Source organism: Motacilla alba, chromosome 1A (genome assembly GCF_015832195.1).
Source record: "Motacilla alba alba isolate MOTALB_02 chromosome 1A, Motacilla_alba_V1.0_pri, whole genome shotgun sequence".
Classification (NCBI taxonomy): domain Eukaryota; kingdom Metazoa; phylum Chordata; class Aves; order Passeriformes; family Motacillidae; genus Motacilla; species Motacilla alba.
In genome coordinates this window covers 45,439,176-45,463,382 of record NC_052031.1, presented here as the reverse complement: position 1 = coordinate 45,463,382, position 24,207 = coordinate 45,439,176, and the positions used below count along the sequence as shown (strand labels likewise).

The window sequence follows — 24,207 nt, the reverse complement described above, 5'->3', positions numbered from 1 at the left end:
TTCCAATACACAATTTAATAGGAGAATTGACAGCTACAGTGTTCATATAGATATTAAAAATCAATATAGGACTGAAGATTCATTTGCAAAAGTAGAAAGCCAAGATGAAGACTTAAGATTTTACAGGCTCATAAACTTTTACTTGGAATTTATTTATGTATGAGGTTGTTAGTGACTTGTCATAGCTGAATAATATTTCTTTACTGTGTATTTGCAATATCAAATATAATTACATATAAACCTAAAAGAGAATCTGTTTTCATTTTGGCCACTGTATGAAAGCTGGGTAATCTAGTTATAAATGCATGTATAAGTATATTGAAGTGGTCAACATGGCAAAGTAGAAGTACCAATGTATCCACTTTCCTCTTGGCAGAAAATAAATAAACGAGATGAAAGATTTTCAGAGGGGGCTATGTTACACCATGTGCTACAGTATATCAAGGGAATTTGTTAGCATCTTGGACAGTATTCTATGTGTGTTTCTGAATTTCTTTTTCAGCTGCTTTGTGTGGGTGTGTGCTTGGAAATACCATGGTTTGTTTGGACATTGCAGGAGCATTCAAAGGTGTTGAATTAGTGCTCTCAGTTCTGCACAGAATAAGGTATTGAGGTTCAATCCTGTCTTGGAAGGGTTAAAGGCCCTTCAGGGTTGCAGGTTTTGTACTCACTTTTTAGAAATAAACCACTAGTTTATATTACTTTATAGAGTAACTCCTCTGCCTTTTAAGCCATTGTTAATTACCTAGATTTGTTAGGCATGCTGGCAGGGTGGATCTCAAATTACTTGGATTTTATTTTATATTCTAAATAAATGTGTAGCAGTTCTGCACAGCCTTTAACTCAAAATCAATATGCAAGTGGAAATGCTTTACCTACTTAAGACAATTTGTAGTACTACTATAACATGAAAATAAGTTTAGGCTCTGGATATGAGAGTGATTTTTTTTTTCAGTGAAACTAAAGAAAATCCATGAACAAGATGAGAAGCAAGATTGCACTCCCTCTCTTGCTCTCTCTGGCGCCACTGCTCTTGTATCTCCTTGTGACCCATTTCAAAAGGAGAAATTGGGACCAGCACTGTCCAAGCCTGTGCAGGGTTTTGGCACTGTCCTAAATAATGGCAGCAGTGGGTTCAGATGCAAACTCAGAATAGTCTTAATTTCAGACTTTTATTGTAAAAGCAGTCACTGTAGTAACCAGGTAGTTATGCAGAGGGTACCTTCTACCTTCTTCCACTCAGCTGATCCGCATTGTGGGTGCTGAGGGGATGAAGCAGCTTCATTGCAGCAGCTGCCTCAAAATACAGACAAGGCTGGTACTCCAGATGTTCCTTGTTCTGAAAAGAAAGATGCTCTGTGTCTTTTGAGGAGTCTGGGGAAGCTGCACATATGTCACACTAGATTTAGGATGGTGACACTTTCTTCTATCTTCCTGTGTATACACACAAGCCTGTTTTATGGTTCTTGAATTATACATGGCCTGCTTTCACGTAGTCATTTACCTGTCTGGTGCAAGGATTTCAGAGGTGGCACCAAAGCTCAGTCTCTGGCAGTGCAGACTGTGCAGCACAGGGGCTCCTCCCAGCAGGAGCAGTGCACCCATGGAGATGGGGCATGCACATCTGTCTGACGTAGGTGACCAGCTGATCAGCAACAGGCACTGGCAAGGAGCCTGGAATAGGCTTGCTGTTCACCCAGGTGATTCTCCTAAAGAAGTGTATTAAAATGAAGAGCCAGTTACAGTCACAAACAATGGAGTTCATAGGAACTATGACCAGTTCCAGGCCAGTGAGCAGTTGCCCGAAGACAGTGTCCTGTCACTGTGATTACGTCTTCGTGAGATGAAATCTAATCCTGCTACTATGGTACGAACATGCCTTGGAGCATGAGACCATATGTCAGCATGCACATGACATCCAAAGCCAGCCTTCAGCTGGCTCCTATAAATTTGGCCCAAGTCCATATGCTTCCCATAGAGACACCAGATGGACAAGAATATTTTGTCATCTCATTGTGTCCTCATGGAGTTGGTACAGTGGCTAGAACCTGAAAAGCCTGAGGAAAGGGAATACTGACTCCTGTGTCCCACCTTCTTCTCAGATTCTGGGCACAGACATGGGCAGAGATGCCCACTTGGCCTGCACAGAGGTGTGAAATGTCTGACCAAGAAATCTGTGGGACTTCATCTCAGCATCCTAGAATTCAGAGCCAAAGCACCTACAGTGCCTGAGCAAAAGGTATTCATACTGTATCTCTGAATTCACACATTACACATTCTGGCAGACAACTCCTTCATTAAAAAGAAAAGAACAATGAGGGAATAGTGTGAGCTCACCATGACAGCTCAAAACTGTTGAAGCCTGGAAACTGCTTGGAAATAATAATTATCTGGTGGACCTCAGTTACTGTATCACTAAGAGTTGAGCCAGGGAATAGAGCTGTGTGTTTTTCTTGATGGCACTGTTGTAATAAAAAAGGATGTTATTCTACTGCCCAGCTGTTTGTTTCAATGAGAGTACAAGTGCAGAATTGCTGCCCCAGATTCTACACTGGACTGCAGTCTTCCAGAACACCTTCCAGCACAAATCCTGGGGTTTGTATGGTTTGCAAGCTGATGAGGAATAGCCTGTGCTCTTTACCAGTTGAGATGGTTTGGCTTAATAAATTACAAATGTCCATCAGTCTCTGATTTGTTTCCTAATTTGCCAACTGTAATTTAATAGCATCTTGATGAGCTGTTTCACTCAGAGACAGTCTTCTGGCAGTTTGCAACCCTGATTGAATACTAGAGGTCAGGTCTGGTCAAGACAAACCCAGGTGAATGTGGAGCAGATGAAGATGATTAAATTACAAACTAAAGGTCTAGAGGAAAGAGGTAATGAATACGATGTGGCCTGGCCAACAGGATGCTTCACCTTTATGGCAAATACCAGACAGTGGGAATTGTACCAAAAAACTAAAATATGTGAACTTAGTACCTGTGTTTGTATAGCACGTTGGAGAAAAGAAATTTTGCTGTTAAGGGAGCAAGGAAGGAGGTAATTACAATAATCAAAATGATAAAGAAAGCTCTCTTGTGTGTAGCTGTTGGACTAAATTGAAAGGACAAAAGTTGAATGATTGCTGCTCTGCCAGATGATTAAAGTGATATTGTTATATTTGTGACTATTTTGTCTGGTATGAGAATAGATGGGGTTTATTGCTTATTATTCTGATAGATGTGTGTACTGCGGCTTCTATCATGCTTTCTGTGCATTGAAATTAAATTTTATGAAAAGACTAATTTGAGCTCTGTTATAGTGACACGCACACATACACACAGGTAGCTGCTTGCTCTACTTTTGGCAGGGATACCATTTCTTTCTCCACTCGGTTCAGAGGCATGTAAATCAGATTAGTGTCTTTCTTCAGATTTTGTTAAAATTATTCAGGATATTTTATCATTTAAGCTTTCATTTCTTAAAAGTGGTGAGCATTCTGGAAAGGAGTTTTCTCTGGGATAAAGTGACACTTGATTGCAGTCTCAAGCCTCTTGTCATTTGATACAGAGAGATCCAACAATCCTCTCCATTACACAGATGGGTGGGGCTCTCCTTGAAACTTTAATATGAGGCTTTAGCCTGCATGGACAGTAATTGCAGAACACAGCTGGATCTGTAGCTTTGAATTTTATGCTGACAGAAATGGAGCATTGTTTGATTCTGGGAGGATCGAAAGCCAATAAGGAGACATGATCACAGGGCGTTTTTTTGTTTTAACTTTCTGTTTATTTTGCTCTCTAGTGTTAGCATTGCCTATTTTTTCAAACACATTTTTTTAGTTACAGTTTGTGTTTTCAAGTTTCTATCTCTGATTCTTTGGACTTTTTTTTTTGAATAATACAAAGCCACCGCTGCTACTTTTGTTCAGCTGCCTTAATGATCTTCCTATATGCCAGTTCTAGACTTCTCAGTGTGTTTACACTCTCCTTCTGTGTGCTGATGTTTATTCATGTTTACCTGTAACTGTCAACAGTTCATTCCCTCTCAGGAAAATATTTGACTGATCTCTGTGATTGTTTGCTTATAGTCCCATAAATAAGCATTTTCTGAATGTTACTATAGAAGTCTTGTGTAGAATAGTCTAGTCCATCATTGTCGTTAACTTTAAAATAAATCAAATCAGTTATAAACTATTATGCCACATTTGGGAGTTTTGTTTTGTTGGTTTTGGGGTTGTTCTAGTAAATTTGATCTGTAAACTAAAGAACTTTTTTTTTCTGCAGAGAACTTTAATCTGCCCCAAATATTTTCCCTGTCTGTTCAGCAGGAAATATGTTTGCTGTGTGCATCACGCTGAAGGCACACAGAAGTAGACTAGCATAAAAGGAAAAACAATCTTATAGGAGGGCATGAACTGTAGGTAGGAGAACCTGGCACTGAGGGAATGCAGAATAAGCCTCTGTGCTAATTCGTGTGGAAAGCAGCTTCCAGTAGCAGCTGCACTCGAAGTGCAGACAGCCAGACTGACAAGATACAGCACTGGGCTGACAGATTGACTGACAGGCCTAGCGGGCTGCACGGATACCTCATGTCACAAATACAGCTGCAAAGAAGGGAAAAACAGGGAAATATTTCTAAATAACAACTAATTGCAGCAAAGAAATGGTACTACAGGAGGTACTGTCCTGTTGATTCTTACAGCTGGGAAGGGCAGGAGAAGGGGAGGGAGGCATATCAGATAGATGTCCTAAACACACATGATTCGGGAAACATTGGTTGCATGACTGGTCTTTTTAAGCCTGGAAAAGTTACTTTATCCTCTTCCCATTGTGCTAGAAAAAAGGAGAATTTTTACTATCTCACAACAAACTTAAAGCTATTTTAGTTTTGTGACTACAAGAGGGCATAAACCCAGAGCACAGCTGGCTGAAGAAAAAGTAGTATTTATTCAACTTAGGTATTTAATCGGAAGAAGAGAGCACTGATATTGCAATGCAACAAAACTCTAAGAATAATAATATCTTTGTTTTGATTTCAGAAGTCTACGGAACAGATGAAGAAAGTACCAACCATTGTCCTATCTGTCTCTTACAAGGGAGTCAAATTTATTGATGCCACAAATAAGGTATGTGCAATTACTGAATATTACCTTTTGTTTCTCACAACTAGGAGAAATAGTAATACCTATGAAGGCCAGGCCAGAGAGGGAACAGATTTACACTTTGTGTTTTCCTCTCCTTTTTTTCTCCTCTTTTGCCCAAAATGAATGTAATGTAATTGTCATTCTCCAGAAACTCAGTCTTATGGCTTATTTGGAGAACATTGTGTCCAGCATTATGCTCTTATATGCCAGCTTATCACAAAAGGCATTCAGCAGGGAGCCTTTGTGGAATTCTTTACCATGTTCTTTTCTATACAGTTCCATAAATATGTAGAATATATACATATATATATATATGTGTGTGTGTGTGTGTTTATATATATATATGTTCATTATTATAATTTGAGGAAATAAAAAAAAAGATGTCTCAATAAAGAATAAAGAAGCGTTTTTATCCAGGGCCAGCCATAAGGAACACAAACCTTGAATGTCCTTTCTAGACATTCAAATACCACAGCCTCTCTGTGAGCTGTTTTCTTGATGCTAGCCATTTACCTGAACTGCAGCAGGTTCTTAATAGTTGCTATTCCTTTTTCTTTTTTTTTCATCTTCCTGTATGGCAATGCTCCTGTGTTTCGTTTCTTACATTTCTAAATACATCCAAATCTTGAAAAAAACCCCAACCAAAGCCAGAAAAGCAAAAATTAAGAGATCAGAGAACTCAGTGAAGGATAGAGCAATGGATTATTGCTTAACCAAAGTAAAACGTACAAGCTCTGTAAAGAGAAGTAAAGTAATGCGTTAATTTCTCTTCCTTGTATGTCTAAAACGGCAAGGAAATAAAATCCATACTGATGATTTTATATGAACGGGTACGAAATTATCTTTTCTGCTATGTGACTAAAACTGACCAAGCAATATAAAAAATAAATCTGACAACCCAGCTACCTGACCAGGTTAATAATGTATATAGCAGCTTTGTGTTACTGAACATTCAGACCACACAGTACACCTAACCCAGTACCCTTCAAACTTGCCAAATCATTCAGTTTTTAAGTTTAACTAGAACTGTGTTTTAAGTGATGGATAGAAGCACTTTTGTGAACTTCTGCTAGAGTTTGGAAGCCATATTTAGAGTTAGAAGATGGCTTAATAGAAAAACTGAGGTAAAATTACTGTTGTTTCAAGTCTGGCATATTTACCAGAGCAGAGTGACCAGAAATTCCTGTCTTCTCCTTTTTCCTTCCATTGATTCAAAACTGAGCTTCTACAACCCTCATTCCTTTTATGTTCTCTGAGGTGTAGGGCATAAATCAGGACATTGTAATGCATTAACTCCAATTTGGATAATGCTGCTTTCAGGTCTTAAATCTCCTCTGTAGCATAAAGGATGTAACTGCAGTGTCCTTAGGTTTACAAAAAATCCCAGGAGAACAAAAGGAGCTTCTTGTGTCTTTTTGCACAGTGCATAGAGTCTTTATGTAAGATGGACAGCTGAAAGAAGTTTGGCAAATTGCATTAGTTGACTCTAGATGTCCCACTGAAACCTAGTAGTGCAACAGATATATTTGATGGAGTTAAATATGCCACAGACCAATGTTTTTTCTCAAGTGGTAGATTGTTTTCTCTCCAGTTCAGAATTTGCACTGCCTTTCCCTTCTGTAAAAACCAGGTAATAGCCTGCAACTCTTCCAGAAGCGTTGTTATCATCCTTGTCCACAGTGCGCTGTTCCCAATTCCTTCAACACCCAAACAGGGTCTTCCCTTCAAGGCCCTAAGGTGAGAGCCTATCCAGACTTGTACTGCTTCCATATGAGCTTATAGTTGACAGCACTGGGCATCGTTTTCAATGACAAAACTAGCTAGCAGTTCTGTGCTTGAAAACTCAGCTCTCATGGCTGTTCATCCTTTTCCTTTATGCCACCAAGCTAAGAATTTGTCTTCCCAGTCATAGCAGGCAAAGTTTCAGGTGACGAAGGGGCCCTGACCTCATTCCGTGACAGCTATTTCAGTGGCGCCTCGAAGTTTGGCATGACACCATTTCTTTGCAAATGAGGCCAGAAAGAAATTACTGCTTAGGAAAAAGCAGACTCACGGAATTTTCTCGTGGCTCACAGCTCACCCTAACTTCTGGGTGATTTCTGCCAGAAGGGAGATTGGCTGGCATGAGTTAGGCAAGCAAAAGGAAGGCTGCTTAGCAAAAACTTGGTCCCTCCAAGGTATTTCCTTGGCAGAACCAGAACTGACTTTCAGCTTCCCCGCTTTTTGAGAAGCACCGGAGGTTTCTCTTGCCAAACTGGATGACAATTTTTAGAACAACTGTAGAGTGTCAGTCAGTGTCTGAGGAATGTACTCAGAACAGGAAGCTGGTTCATAGCCTTCTACTTCCTACAGAATAAGACCATGGTCTACTGAAATGTGACAGTAGGACACAGTAAAGGCATGCACTGAAAAATGTTTAATTTTCAAAGGAGATCACAGAGTACATCCTAGAGCAGCTAGAAAAAAACCTCAATTTCACTACCAATTCCTATCTAGAAGATTTTGTTTAGGTATACTTTATATTATTCAAAACAGACTTGATATGTGTATGTTTCTAAAATTCACTCGATTGAAATTTAAAACATTAAAATAATTAATGCAAATCCCTGTGTCAACCCCAAGTCACCTAGAAAAAGTTTCAGCATAGCAGAGCTCTTTCCACATATGCTGCATAAATTCAGGTGATTACATTGTGGCTCATGATTTGGCATAAATACTTCCCATACGATTTTAACACCTTCCAAGCTTGAATTCTTTCTGCTTTCTGAACTACAACGTTGCAAACACTACATCAATGACAGTGCATTACAGCTCCATCTGTGAATATCTAAATGTCTGGTTTTAGTATCATTCTAATTCTCATCAAAATCTTTATTGAGGGTAAAAGTTATCAAGTTGAGAACAAAGAAAATAAAATGCTTCAAGTAAAATAAAAAGCAAGCAATTGTTGAGCAGAGATTATACATGTCATTATAAATTGGCATATATTGAAACACAAGTACTGGTTTTGTCATTTTTATGAATAATGCATTAAACAGAAATAATCAAGTATGTTGCAACAATTTAAGAGGATTATTTCTTTTCTTCAGTAAAGTTTCCTTATCTCAGTTTTCCCATAATTTGAAATTTGGTATGCTTTTTATTAAGATTTTTCCTAAGTCATGATTTCTTCATTTAAAAATGTTAATGCTTCTTTTCATTAACTTGGCACCTACATGCAAAGGGGAAAGTTGCCACTTAGCAAATGAGAGAAGATATGGCAAAGCATCTGGAGTAATTTGGTTGCATGTATTAAAAAAAAAATTGAAAAAGGAGGTGGCGGAAACGAGGTAGGAAGGAAAAGAGAGGGGTAAGGGAAAACCAGATATGCTCAGAGATTGTTTTAACTTGGACAGATGCAGCAACAAGTGGTGGCTGTGTGAGGAACTGGGACACTACAGGTGTCACCTGTTCCATGATGCAGTAGCGATGTCATGCTGCAGCAGGATATGTCACTGTGGGCTTTTGTGGAAATGCCAGAGCTACAACCAGCAGGGCTACAATTCAAGAAATCATGGAAACTAACCCCTAAGTAAATTCCTAGTCAATTAATGATTCTTCTCTTTAAACAAACCATTTGAAATATGTGTGTTGCTGAAGCAAGGCCTAATCATAAGCCACTCTGCTGTATCTTCTTCTCTGGCTTCATGGTTCCTTTGGCCTAAGCACAGTAATTATATATCAGCAGTTGATGTAATGAGTATTCATAATTTTCTCCAAAGCTTTAAGACAGCTGTTTTTTTGTTCCATTGGACAGACGTGCCCCACCTCTCTCCCAGTAGTGTGCTGTAGCTTACATTGGCTGTTGCAAGTAGTGTGGCTCGGTGCATGAACAGTTACATTTTCCTACATCTCTCCTACAGGATGCTGCTGTCAGTAAGTGGAGATGAGCTGCCAGATCCCCCCATAGTTACCATTTTAGTAATCAGAATCCTTTAAATTTCTCACCGTTTCAATTATAAGAGGTGTTTGGTGGGATTTTTTTCCTCCTGAAGAACTATAGCTAAAATTTGTCAAATAGCGTGTGCAAAAACCTGGCCATTGAGCTTGCTGGGTTTCAGCAGATCCTGTTTGTCAGTAGACTGAAACAGTGTCCCATTTTGATCTTTATACCAAAGCCCAGGAACTTCATAAGATGCTGGTATAGTGCTTTGAAGTTGTATCTATTAATACAATTTCGAAGTACTATACCAGCATCTTATGAAGTTGTGTCCTGTGTGCCAGGAAAGATGTCTCTTTGTCAAACGAACCTGAATAAACTGCAAAGCAAAAGTGGTCTCATAGGGCAGACTCTAGAACATCATGGTTTCCTACCAGACAATTGGCAATTGGAGAGGGTCAAAATTCCAAATACCTGTGTAAGATCTCACATGGGGCACATTAAATCACTTCTTATTAGGACATTTCTGTAATACTTTGGTTCACTAGATCAACACAAATATGAATTTAAACCCAGACCTTTTTAAATTTAATTCTTGAATTGATTGAAAATATTTTTTTAAACAGAATATTATTGCCGAACATGAAATCCGCAACATTTCCTGTGCTGCACAAGACCCCGAAGACCTTTCTACGTTTGCGTACATCACTAAAGACTTGAAGACTAATCACCACTACTGCCACGTGTTCACTGCGTTTGATGTGGTCAGTTCATAGAAGATGCTTCATTTAATAGTTGTTTCTATTTGTCATGGTTACTTAGCTCTGTTAAAACATTTTCAGGATGTATTCATGGTGATTATTGGAATTAATTAATACATTAATTAATAATTAATTTACACCAGGAAAATATTGCTATGGGATAGCAAAGGGACATTTCTGGAGTAGAGCAAAGATTTTCTTTGATATCTCATTTCCCACTAGAAATAAGTCACTTCTGTCACCTCAGCTGTTGACTGTAAACTTAGTGATTAGCTTTTCATGCAAGTCTGGACATGAAATTCTCATAACCTAAGCTACAAGCCTAAGGCTTCCAAAAGTTTGGAACAAGGATGTTTGCCATTCTGAAATCTCAGCACACAGCAGAAGATTGCCTTTATTTTTAAAGTAGCAAATTAATTATGTAATTCTAATTTCCTTGTTCTGTAATTCTTGCCTACATATCTCAAAATGTTACTTCAGCAAAACTCCTTGGAGCTCCTATTGATGGAAAATTAGTCATTTCTTCCTATACTTATATTTTTCAGGTGGTGATACACAAACTATTATGGTTTCAAGAAATCATGAACATGTATCAATTAATCAGTCATGCAGTTTTCAACTAAATTTGGTGAACTAAGTTCACCAAATTTATAGTCCAAAACTTTCAAAAAAACTTACTCTTTGAGTTGTGCACAAGAGAAATTTAAGGTGCTATTAAAACTTCAAACTCATTCCAGAAAGAATATTTTAATAGAGAAAAATATTTTAATATTCTAGAAAAATATTTTAATAGAGTATAATGTGTATGAATTCTTGAAACATGGTTATATGAATATAAATAAGTTAAATCAAAAGAACAGGGTACCTTGAACTGCAGCTTTTTATTTGGAACTGGGGAAATAGTTAACATGCACAGCAATAGTGTGTGGGAGAATTTAAATAACAAGATGTACAGGTAGGTTAGAGGAATTCTAGCATTTTGGTTGAGTGCTTTTGTTATTTAAATTCTCTGCTGACATTTTAGTATCCACAGGGAGTAGGAAAACTTTGAAATTGTGTTAAAAATAGATAGAAAATTATCAACAAGATGCTACATTACATAGGTTTTAGTGATGTGTGAACAACTGAAATTAGACTGATTGAGTGAGGTTATTATTTCTCCTTGTCTATTTAAATTCTACTTAATGGTTTTGAAGTACTGCAGTTTCATTTATAGGTTTAGTAATCAAGCAGAAACATGGACTCAGGTATTGCAGATGAAATTCATCTCCTTTCTTGGCAAGGGAAGAAAAGTGATCCAGGAATAATTACATTTTGCCTACTTCCTGTACTTTAGGAGGAGTATTTAATATCCCAAGCACTTTAAATGGCTATTTTAAGCAATATGGAAACTTTAACTGTCTTAAGTTAGTTTTCTCCTGCGACCTAACCCTCAGTCAGGTGTTACCTACTCAAATATCCTCTTTTTGTGTTGTGTTTTTTTCTCAGCAGCTGGCATTTTTGATGCAAGTACAAGCTCTGTAAAAACTAGCTAGATGATTAGAGTGCAAGAACAGCGTGAATTAAATTTTCTATTTAAAGCCTAATGTTCACGTTAAACTGATTGCCCCATTTGCTAATAGAAACAATTCTACCCATTTGCCAATGGATAGAAGTACAATCATTTTAAGAAAACTTAGGCTTAAAATGGTAGAAATCCACAATAAGATGTAAGGCACTTTAAATCATCTATATTTTGGTAATACAATATATGCAATGTTATGAAAAAAAAATCACTCCTTTGGGTCCTTCAGTTTCTCAGGAAATGTGGGCAAGAATAATTTATTTATGGGTAGGGAAGTATTTTAGTGTAGTGACATGCAATCACAAGTATTACTGATACTATTTAGGAGTAACTGTACATTTAACTTCAACTCAAAGTTAAAATTCTACAATCAAAACAGCAAAAACATCAGACATTATTAAAGAATATTGAAGGGGAAAAGGTTTTGGGGAAGAAGAGGATTTATTGCTCGATATTTGAGATCCACTTCACTTTCATTCTTTCAATAAGCAGCCTTAAATCTATGAGTGAAAGATTCCCTCTGGAGAAACAAACCCTCAACACAGCTCCTGTATCAGTTTCTCGTTTGTGTATTGGAGATACCCGAAGTCATTTCCATTAGATAATCCTTCATTGGCCAGTGCATCTATGAATAGAAGACAACAAAAACGTCAGTTAAAATGTAAGGAAACAATTAGCCATTGCAATAGGCTGGCTGGGTAAAGGTGACGAATCCTGACTCAGACTTGGGCTGGGGCTCTGAACTGTAGCATTGCCTGGCAAACAAGGCAGTTGACCTCATTCCTCACCTCCCAGAAATTGTTGCTTGCAGGCATTGGCTTACTCACTTTCTGCCTTACCATGCAAGGAGCAGGATTGCAGCAGCCTGGGAAGCACCACAGGCCTTTCTGTCTCCTTTCTGAGGTGTTCGACGGGGTGCTGTGAGAGTCGGTGTCCCCTGCAGCGGCCAGGGGCTCTACAGCATCCGTGCTTACCGTCTGTCGAGAGGGAGACCTGTAGCCTTCCTTTTGTGCCACATGCTTTTGAAATTTGGAACTTACTTGAACTTTTTAGTTCAAATAATCTCCTCACTCTGTCAGAAGAATTTCTACAATGGATTTTGGTGTGGTTTTCCACGCCTGTCCTGAAGGGAATCCTGCTTCTACCTGTCCAATATAGCCCCTGCAAGAATCTGTACCAACTCTGGTCCTCATAATCCTCTCCCAGTACTATAGGTGGGAAATTCCTCAAACCAAGTTTATTTACTTATAGGGTTTTTTCCAGATAACGTTTTTAAATTTCACAAGGTGCAGTTTTAAATCCCTCCATGCCTCCATTTGCAGACTTCCCTTTGTCAAGGCTCTACCACAGTATACAATGTATGAAATTTATGTACAAGCTATGGCTCAGTTTGCATTTCAAATGTTGAATAGAACAGTGGATGTTCTATTTTATTTGCTATATTTCAAATATTTATTAACCAGAGAAGCAGTTACATGCTTCTTACAGTTTTCAGGTCCCAGGCAGGCCTGCTTTTTTCATTTTACAGATGACAACAAAGGAAAACAGATAATAGTGGCTTTATACAAGATGCAGGACTTAAGCTAAATTTATGGCTCAGTATGGCAAACTTTCAGTCTGTCTCTGGTCCTATCTCCCAGATTTTCAGGCCTGTCTCAGTGGTCTTTTTGTGTGCCAAGCTGAGTGGTGTATTTTCTCAGTCCTACTAGTATTGCAGCCTGCATATTCTCCAACAAGCCATTCCAACACCTTGTCCTGCTGATGTATTTCTTAGTAATATTAATGATATCCACTGCAGACAATCCCATCATGATATAGTACACTGTCTTACTGTCATGACAGCTGATTCTAAAGACATCTCTCTTTAGAATAATATTCTTATCCCACTTAAATTACACTCCATTTGAAATTATATTATTCTCTACATTTTTAACAACTATACTCTGTTGCTCTTAATTCCTTGGCCAGCATTCTGCTAAAAGGCAGAGCACTTGATAACAGGCTCTTTAGTTTTTCTTTTATTATTCCACTGGCAAACTGCAGCCTCAGTGTTTTTCAGTTCTGGACAGATTCCCTTAAAGTTAAAGGGGAGATAATTTGGAGACTACAGCTATCAAATCAGGCATTTTTATTTGGGAAGCTATAAAATTTTGGCTGGCTTGCTGTTGTGACTGTAGTTGTAACAGCAGAGAGCAAGTCCCAGTGCAGGAGTATAATTGTTTTCTGTCTGACCTAACACAGAGCAGAACTGGCACCTTTATAAGCACTTATAATGAGCAAAATATGCTGAATTTAGCCTGTATTATATCAGTATACATGACTGATAAAAAAAGAATGGAAATTCCTCAGGGAAATTAAAGTGTAAGGCATGAAATAAAATGCTTGTCCATTTAACTTTGTTTTAATGATAATGGGCTGAAAATAGTGTATTTCCAAGTGAATTGCCTTGCTTTCTCACTTACTGCAAACTTAACAGGTAGGCTTGACTAGTAAAAACATAACTCATTTGAAAAAGCATCAGAAACGTGGGAATTTTGAGAGATCACCTAGGTTCAAACAATGCAGAATTGCTTCCGACTGTAGTATGTGGAGGTTGAGGAAGGAGAGAGTAACATCTGAATCATATCAAAGATTTATGAATTATTCCAAGGGAGCTGTAGGACATCATATGGAGGCAAGCCAACAGGCTTGCCTTTGCTCTGCAGGGGTTCTAAAGATTATTGCAGAGTTAGTAGCCCAGAAATAGGCTCTAGTAGGAGCCTAAAAATAGGCTCCAGTAGGAGCCCAAAAATAAATATACAAAAACAAACCCACAAACCTGACGAAAAATTACCATAGGACTTCACTTGCCATTTAGAGTAAGGTCAAATCTGAAACTCCCAGCTGCTTTTTCATTGATGTATAACTGTACTGCAAGGATATTTATATCAACACCTCTGATACCTCATTCATGCTTTATAAATATTTCTACAGGTTTTCTTCCCCACATTCAAAGAGGATTTAAAGTATTCCACCTATAACACTGAACTGGTTTTAGGCATAATAGCCTGACTTTTTTGGTTATGCCCACTAACCTCCGTTCCCCTTGCTTACAGGAGTGTTGTTACACAACTGTTTGAGCTCAATTTTACTTCTAGAAAACAAGCCCATGAGAAGGCTTCCCCAGGACTTGCAGCACGCACCTGAAGCAGTGCACTGACCTGCACACACAGCTGCCTGCACTGCATCTGTCACTTGGAGTATGCACCTCCAGCCCTGGCTCTTTGTGCCTTTGAAAGCATCCCACCCAGGCTGCAGCCTCTTCCTGTGCTGCTTGGTGAGCACAGAGCATCCCAAGGCACGTGCCCAGGGAAACAGCATGTCAGGCTGCCAGCTCTGGAGGAGGAAGGGTCAGCACAAGAGTTCTGAAATAGAGTGAGGCCGAATGTCACATTGCAGCAGTGCAAGAGGGTCTGGATCCTGAGAACAGCAGACATGGGATGAGTTGGGAAGGTGGGAAGGTTAATGTACTTCTTCTAAAAAGAGATGACAACACACTCACCCACTCATGTTGTCATGTTTAGTAAGACATTTTCAAGGGCTTTAGAAGTAATTACTTTCAATATAATAAATTACTTTTAGATTGTTTTTAATCAATGAGAAATCAAATGATAGATGTAAATATCACAGAGACTGAGGAGCCTGTTACCTGCATGATTTTAATTATTTGCATTGCAAATCGCTACCCTACTTCATGCGTCTGACAATAATTCAACCTCACCTCATTTTTAACTGTTTCTGTTTCGTTCCAGAATTTAGCTTATGAAATCATTCTTACACTAGGACAAGCATTTGAGGTGGCCTATCAGCTTGCACTACAGGCACGAAAAGGGGGTCACTCTTCAACCCTCCCCGAAAGCTTTGAAAACAAACCCTCTAAACCTATTCCCAAACCTCGTGTTAGTATTCGGAAGTCAGTGGTAAGTAGAAGGTAGTGATGCATGCAAAAAAAATTACAAAATTCAGCTATAAAGTTAAGAGTTTATATACTAGAAACTGTACAAATAAAAATACTTCCTGAGTCAGAAATGTTCCATCATGCCACCTCTGCTCATCAGCTGGCAGGGTTGTGTCACCACAGCACTGGCAGCCATTTCAAACAACTGCTTATTTCAGATTTCTCCAGAATAAGATGTTGCTTGGTTAGTCTTGTGTCTTATAGTAATTACTGAACTTTAATTAATTCCATTTAATCAATGCATACCTCTCAAACTCTGTGGTTTCATGGACTTTCCTAATCTATCACCTAACTTATTTGGTATACAATCATGGCGTAGGTATCCCAATCAAATTACAAATCCAAATCAATTAACAATTACCCTGTCAGACCAAGCAACTTCTTTTCTTTTCTTACTCTTTTCTTTTTTTCTTTTGTTTTTGGTTTTTTGGGGTTTTTTTGATCTGGGATTCAATATACTTTTTCAGTATTAATCACAGACTCCTAAGAAACAAAGCTTATTGAAGCATGCGTATTGATTGCCTTAAAAGTGCCCTCCTGAAGTGCAGAGATGACAGAAATATTCTTTTACAGTAGACCTTTTAAAAAATTCTGAAAACTATTATAAATTCAGTGAGAACACAGGCACAGGGTGATTTGGGAGGGAAAGGAGAAAAATGACCGCACACTGTATCATATTCACTGACTATAATGTGAGAACTGTACTCTATGACACTTAATTATTGGGTCTGGGGAAGGGGAGGGGGGGGATGTATGACTGTACACTTTGTCATCCATTGCCACAGAATCTTCCTCCATAAAACTTTAAGTAGAAACATTTCCTGATGCCATCGTCTGTCTCATTAGCGAACAGACTTCTCAGGATGAAGTGTGGCTTTAATGAACTCTGATGCCCTATAGCTTGGGGGTAAACACAGCTCTGATCTCAACAGGAAGAAGAAGGCAGCCATGAGTACATGGGAGTGTAGACACCACCATACTTGCTGCTGTACGACTTTGTCAGTTCGGGATTTGCCCTGTTAGTTTAAAGAAAAACCCTCTGCTCAAGCTGCCGTGCACGGAGATGGTAACCCGTCTGTATGTTTGCATTTGTCTTAAAGCAGATAGATCCATCCGAACAAAAGACTCTTGCGAATCTACCCTGGATTGTTGAACCTGGACAAGAGGCCAAAAGAGGCATTAATACCAAGTATGAAACTACAATTTTCTGATACAAAACTGTCCCCCTGTTCCTTGTTGTGCCTTGCACGCCAAGCAGTCACAGCACAGCCTTTCCTTTATGGCAACGTTTCAATCCAGCAGAGAGGAAGACTGCACTGTATGAGTGGCCTTGTAACTAACAAAAAAGGCTGACAGTCATTTCTGGTGATGTTCTTCTTCCTGCAGCACTGACTGAAGAATGATACTATATGAAGACTTTTAAAATTACAGTCCACAAGAGGAGTGAGAAACCTTATTTTTCGTGCAGTTCTCCCTTGTGACTCTGCCACAGTGCTTTCTTTGATTTCTTATTTTAGAATTCTACTTTTTAAAGAAAAAAAACCACAAAATGTCTCTAAACTAATACTAATGCTGCCTACAAGTAGAGTATTTGATTGGGTTTTTTATTTAAATCTTGGCAGTTTTTAATTGAAATAGAACCAGAATTATTAAATAGCTTATTTGTGAAACCACTGGATTCATTAATAATTACTGTGTTGAATAAAGAATTCATTAAAGTGACAAGAAATTAGGCACCCTGATTTCTGTGTGCACTGATTTTATATGTAATCATTGATGTCCTTTGATCCTCTACAGAAATAAGAACCTCTTGCATTGTAGCAAAGGATCAGAGTTTTATGAATGGTTAGAAAAAGGTATTAATAATGCACAGAAAACATTTATTAGATATTTTTATGGAAGAGAAGTACTATAGGAAAACATATGAATATTTATGGAAGGAAGCCAGATTAATTATGAGAAATATTGTTTATTTTAAAGTTAAGTAAATGACTGCTATTGCAGCATTACGAAAATTATAAGAGTTGTAGCATCAGTGCACTGGATGTTCTGTGTGATCAGTCTGGAATGAAAGTGGAATGGTCATTCTACTACACCTACATATAGTTTATGCAGTTCAACATTGCTATAGCCATGAATTCTAATAGTATTTTTAAAAAAAATAATCTCAGTGGTTCTAAAAAAGTCAAAATCATAGATTTTGCTATCAAGATTTCTGTCACAGAAAGCTTGTTTGGAAGAGTGTTGATAAAATTCTACTGCAAAACATTTTCTAAAGAAAAACAGCAAGAAAAAGAAAAAATTTCCAAAGTAATAAAAATGTTTTCATGAAACAAAATAATTAAGCATTTGCTTAATATTTGGTTAAATAAGATTTACTTACTTTTTCTTTAAAGTGTTTTAATTTTTTTAATGTCTGTGGAGTATTTGTATAATACCATGATGTATATTTATGTAGAACTGAAATTATAACAGTAAAAATATCATTATAGGAGAAAAATGACATTTTAACGTATATTGTTCTTTCCAGTCAAATTGTGAATCATTTTGAAGTTCATTATAGAGATATTGATAAATTGTGTGGTTGTCTTAATGTTTTTTTAATTATTATTTCATATCCAGCTGAGGTTTTTCAGTTAGAATCATCAGTTGGTATATTCCAAAAAATGGATAATTGAACTTGGTTTAAAACTGATACTTGTATATGGTTTAGTTAAACCTAATCATAGCGCTGAGTGATGACATCCTTTTAATACAGTATTCAATTTACTTGAACAAAATAGTTCCTTGTACATATTTTTGCTTATTCACTGTTGATATGTACTTAGTCAACTGACAGTAAAAAAAAAAACAAAAAAAAAACCACTAAAAATATGGTACCAAAAGGAAAATTGTATAGGAGAACAGTAAATAGTAGCCTCACTGCAACAAATACTTATGTAAATATGCTTGGGCTTCCAGTTATAAATTTTGTAATTTTGTCATTTATTTATATCCTATAAAAGCACACAAAATAAAAGGAAGTTGTACAGTCCCAGCTTTGTGTATCATTTCACCATTGCTAAGGGAAATCAGGGGCCTGATGCAAAGGATACTAAAATCAGTGAAAGATTCCCCCCCACACACCCCATTTCACTGATTTCACTGGGCTTTGGATCTTGTACCAAGGAAACCTAGGAATTGCTGTGGAGAGAATTTTGGTTTGCAATACAGATTTTATTTACAGATGGTAAAAAATGTCACACTTTGAAGTCCTCAATTAACTGGTTTTTCCATGCTCTACTCAATTGCTGACTTCCCATATTTAATCACACCCTGTAAAGATTTGTGCAGGAGTTATGTTAAAACACATTCACTTCAGGCACGTAAAGTACAAATGGGCCAGGTTTTCAGGGTATAAAACTGGGGCACCTCTTATGCAGCTGAGTGACCCCTAAAATTAAAGGATGAGACAGGGGCTACAGCAAAACTCTAAGCAGATATAAAGGAAAGGTGTGAAACAACAGGAAGGACTGCCACCTTGCAGGAAGAATTTGATCTAGGTTCATCAAAGAGATGTCAAGCAGGTAAGGTGGCACAGGAAGCAGCTGAACTCATTTGGGAGAGATAATTGGGGCAAGAGAGACTGACAATAACTAGCAGGACTGATGAAAGATGAGACAGATGAAAGACTGGTAGGGCAGAGAATTGAGTGTGAAGGTTTTGGGACATAGGCAGTGAAAAACTGAAGCCCCCACAGCAGGCAAATTTAAACTGGAAGGAAAGATAAGAATTAACACACATCAGGGACTTCTGTATTTGCAGAAACCGGGGATTTTAGAGGGAGACATATCCGTCTACTCACCAATACTAGTGTAAACCAGTTGGAGAGAAGTCCACGGGGTCTCCTCTAGCCTGGCACAGTGGTTCAGCAGTCCTTTCTTCAGATCCAAAGGGACTTCTACAAACTTGCACTAATCCAAAGGAGGTGCCACTTAATCTTTTGTCTTCTTTGGTTGAGATGACTTCATTCAAGTTCCTGGTATGCTGAAAGTGCATAGGCAGTAAGAGGATAATGGTCAGTCTTAAGAGTTAAGGTAGTGACCTCTATAAGATCAGAAAGTCAGGAAAATTGCTGTTCTTGGCCTCTAGGGAAAAGGGAAAGCAGACGCAGGTCAGGGAGTGCATATGAAGAAGCTGGAGCATTTGGATGCTGGAAAACCAATAGTTAACTCCAATGACTTAGAGTGGAAAGGTGGAGAATAGGCAAAAGAAGAGAGCTGATACAAAAGTAGATTGCATTTGACATGAGAAGGTAAGCAAATTGAAATCCAAATGAGATGTGGGTGACAAAGGGTTTTGAGAATTATGTGAGTAGTGAGGTCTCTGATATGCTGTTGTGAATGGGTGTTTTAGGTTGCTCAAAGAATCACTGGCAAAGGTATTGGCTAAAGCAGGTTTAATAAAAAGTGAAAGCACAATGAAGTTCATTGGTGAGCTACGCAGTTGAAGCACACAGAGAAAAATTGGACTAAAACCTAAAATCAATCAAATTAAAATCAGTCTAACATTATTTGTGTGGAGGTTGGGGATGGTAAAAGGTTAAGGATGGAAAATCATAAGGATAAAAGGGAATGAGGGGGACCCTCCTGTTGAGTCACAAAGTTCAGAGTAGATGCTTTTGCCAGACTTGATGAATGGCTTAGGCCTCAAGTTTTTAACAGCACTTCATTGACAGCCTAATTTAGACAAGTTAAGAAAAGATTCTTTAGACTTTACAATGAGCACAACAGTAACACGCAGGCCTACCTTACATAGGAATCTAATGTACTTACGAGTTGCGGAGATCAACACTCACAGTGCACGTATGTCCTGGTTTGGGCTAGGACAGTTCATTCTCTCACCATTGCTGAGAAGGGCAGAGCCTAGAGGTGTGTGGGTGGGGCTGGGTTGCTCTTCTAAACCGTCCAGGTCATCGTGGGGGAACATGGTTCCAGGTGGAAGAAGAGGTGAGAGCCCAGCAGAAATGGCACCATTTTGTTCCTTTTATCTGGAGGAGCAAAGCGGTAACCACAACCCCTGGGGTGACGTGGACGTGGAGCGGAGCAGTCAGTGCAGGCAGGGCAGTCAGGGCCATGCAGACAATCTGGCTTGGGAGGTTTGTCCATCCGTGTTTCTCATTGTCTTGGGCTTGGGGAGGGAGGACACCGGCTGTGGGAGCTCCCGCCACAGCTTTGTCTTGGGAAGAGCCATGTAGCTGCTGGGCTATGCTAACATCTGCCATTTTGTCTTTGTCTTGGTGACCATGCAGAGCTGGGTGGGGGTGGTGAGCACTTTTTGTATGTAAATCACCTCTTTTACACATTGTTGTTATGAGTACTGTTTGCTGTTACTGTTTGTTTTCCTTCTCTCATTGCTTTTTCTCTAGTAAATTGTTATCTCAACCCACAATCTCTGCCTTTTTGTCCCTTTCTCACTGGAGGGGATTTGGGAGAAGGGAAGCAGCTGTTTGGTTTTAAACCACAATGATTTGCAATACTATATTCATGCTCAGCAGACACACATTAAAGGAGTGTGGACATACACCTGTGAAAAATTCCCCTCAGAATCGGCTAAGTACTCATGTTGGATACCTTAGCATCATTTTTAAGGGTGAAGAGTTGAGCCTCAAGGAGCGGTATCAGCCCAGGCTCCATCACTGGCTTTTGGCAGTGGTCCTACACAAAGAGTGAACTTGAGAATTTTCTCGCTCGGAGGAGTGTCCTGCTCAGAGTGAATTGCTGGCTGCAGCCCTCTGTGGTCCAGTATAGCTCAGAGGGTCTCACTCAGAACCACTCTTTACAGGGTTGCAAGAGTGTTTCGTTTTGTCACAGCAATTTTCCATCCTGGCCGCAATTCAGGTCAGTAACTTTCTGTAAAAGTTCAGTTGTAAAAGCAGTGTTACACTTGCATTCTTAGGCAGGCAAGAAAAATAGGTTTCCAAGACTGTTCACTAAAATGCAGGAGCTCATTAGCCAAAATAAGTTCCTGGGAGCGCACAGTGTTTCTGATAAGCTCAGGGAGCTTAGCTGAGCTGTCATTCATCAAGGCCAAGGCCTAACAAGCATTTCTGAAATCACAGTGTGGGCCAGCGTGAGAGGGGGATGCATCACCACATAGGCACAGTAAAAAAGCTGCTGCTGGGACAAGGCTTAAAACTGCACAAAGTCCTGACAAACAACGGGGAACTTCTGTCTTTGTGGAGTTAGAGGGTTTCCTGAAGCAGATGATGATACTGCATTTGAGACTGGATGCAGTGACCCCTCCAAACTGGCCTGGTGTTTATTAAAAGCCAGAAGAGCCACTGTTTACAGCTGGCGGGAAGAAATACTTAGCATCTCTTGTTCTGGTATTCTGCTGGGAGGTTTGTGAGAGGCTGCTTCACCTGCAAATCCACAAGGTACACATGCCTTGAAGTTTAAAATCAACATCTCAGCGTCAAAAACTGGCAATACCGTAAAATGGTAACCACTGGCAAGGGAATCATCAGGCTGTGAAAATTTTGTCTGTCCTTTGGAAAGGAAGCAGCATGCTAGACAACTAATGCACAGTGGAATTGTTTATATCCCATTCCAGATTAAAACAGGTAGTTTGTGCCACATGCAGGACTTTAATTTTGCCCTAGATTTCTTTCAATATGTGCTGTTCAGCTGGCCTGCTTCACACTTCACTGGAAGATGGTGTCTAAGATGTCAACAAGACAACTGTCTAGAAAGAGTAACTTAACTATCTCCAAAGTACCAACCCAAAGAACAATTGATTCCGTGAAGGAACTGCATGGCAGTGACAAGCACATAAATGAGAGACATGGCATAGGGATTAGAGACAATATTTAGATGTGGGCACTTATCTAAGAAGAGGGATATTTATTCTCTCTTGTTGAGAGGCCGTCTGAAGAGAGTGGGAGAAAAACGGACTCTTAACTGGCTGAAAATCCTGGCAGGATTTTCAGCCCACTGGAAAGCATCCGAGGATAATTCTTAGGCTTCTACTGAAAAGTTCTGCAATTTTTTCAGGGCTCTTCTTTAGGTGGAACTACTTTGCTAAATCAGCAAACTGACTTTACTGCTATCAAGGCCACACTGATTCTGGTTAACCGGACGCTGGTTCTAGTTAACTTTCACACTTGATAACCTGAGTCAGACAGAGGCTGGCCACAAGTGAAGCACTGCATGTAGATTTTGTGGAACTGGTGGATGATTTCATTCCTACTGGCTAGACAGTCACACTCATCCTCATTACAAGCCTGAGTGCAACCAGCCCAAACACCACTGTCCTGCTGAGGAGGCAGAAGAGGGAAAGCAGAGAAACAGCCTACAGGCCTTGCCTTTCAGGAAGGCTGTGCTCCAAACGCATGAATGGGAAACAGCATCTCCAGCTGGCTCCTGCTCTTGTAAAGACCACAAGCAAATCTCTCTTCAATCCTACTTAACCTTTATAGAGTGCCACATCTTTCTTCCTTCTGTGAAAGTCTTGTACCTATATATATTCAAGAATGTGGGTCTGGGTGAAGTGGTGACAGCTAGGCAGAAAAAAATGCCATCCATGCCATTAGCATGTAAATAAAACTAAATTCTCTCTCTTTCTCTCTCTCCTGTTTTCTCTTGCCCCTGAGCTTCGATAGGAAAACTGCTTTTTCTAGCAATCATAAAAGCTGAATTCAAAACACATTACAACACCATAAGGAAAGATTAAGCTTGCTGGAAATGTTCAAGAACTGCCTGGATGTAGGCCTGTGTCACATGCTCTACGATGACCCTGCTTCAGCAGGGAGGTTGGGCCCACTGTGGTCCCTCCCAACCTTACCCATTCTGTAATACATACAGTTCCTATGTGTAATGAAGAAGTCAATCACAGGTGCAACTTCATAGGCCCCCTTGATGGTAAGATAAGTGCCTTTTTGTCTTTTTAAACATGGCATTTCCTACCTTCAAGTCATTAGAACTGCTCGAATTCTGTACACCCTTATATAAAGCTAAATTCATTCTAATATTAAATCCTTAGGGGAAAATTAAAAAAAAGGAAAAGAAAAAGAAAAACTCATGCTCAGTGTTAAGGATAGGCCAGTGCTTGAGAGAACGTGTTCAAATTTGAAGGTGGTATATTTGTTATCATATTTTCTAAGCATATAAAAGAAAATCAGAAAGCCAGTGAGACAAAGGAAATGGAAATATGCTCCAGTACAAAGAATACCCAATGAGCATTAACTTTATCCTATAGTGACACCATGAGGAAAAAAAGAAACAGACCACACTAATTTAAAAACTGCATTAGATGGAGTGCAGTCTGCATTCTTCCACTTGTGATTATTGGATAGTGATAATTGTGAGGCTACAGAATGTCAGGCTTGGGCATGTCCTAAGCATAAATATCCTAATGTATATAGTTGAGGCTAGAACTACTTCTTTCTTGAGTTAATGTTGTAAAGACTAATGTTCTCTTCTTCAATTTGCCCCCCAGACAATATGTAAGTCTATAAAAGTATCTGTGTTGGATTAAGTGAACAATTCTGCATTGGAATTGAGGGAACCTACATTGAGGGAACATGCAAGTGTCTGGGAATGCTGTGCATGAGTGGAAGTTAATATAAAAAAGATATTAGATCATTCACCATGGCCATCTCTCTGTCACAGCCATTACATAGTCACAGGCATTACATAGTCACCATGGCCATCTCTCTGTCACAGGCATTACATAGTCACCATGGCCATCTCTCTGTCACAGCCATTACTCAGTTATACTTACGTAAAACTTGAAGAGTTAACTAAGCTAAGTCCCTCAAAAACCTGGAAAATTCACCTGATTGTTACAAGTACTGGGGA

General features: G+C 39.0%; 1 protein-coding gene across 14 annotated transcripts in view; it reads left to right on the top strand.

Moving 5' to 3' along the window:
* Positions 1-18,404, top strand: part of ANKS1B (ankyrin repeat and sterile alpha motif domain containing 1B) — a 407,552-nt gene extending 389,148 nt beyond the window's left edge. For 9 of the 14 annotated variants that reach the window (XM_038155515.1, XM_038155510.1, XM_038155511.1 and 6 more), the window contains 4 exons: positions 5,022-5,108; positions 9,672-9,809; positions 15,162-15,329; positions 16,468-18,404. In XM_038155515.1, coding sequence (XP_038011443.1) covers positions 5,022-5,108; positions 9,672-9,809; positions 15,162-15,329; positions 16,468-16,578 — 504 coding nt within the window. In that variant the 3' untranslated portion in view covers positions 16,579-18,404. Of the gene's footprint in view, positions 1-5,021; positions 5,109-9,671; positions 9,810-15,161; positions 15,330-16,299 lie in introns of all 14 variants that reach the window. The other 5 variants (XM_038155524.1, XM_038155523.1, XM_038155512.1 and 2 more) reach the window with 3 other exon arrangements.
* The last annotated feature ends 5,803 nt before the right edge of the window (positions 18,405-24,207 follow it).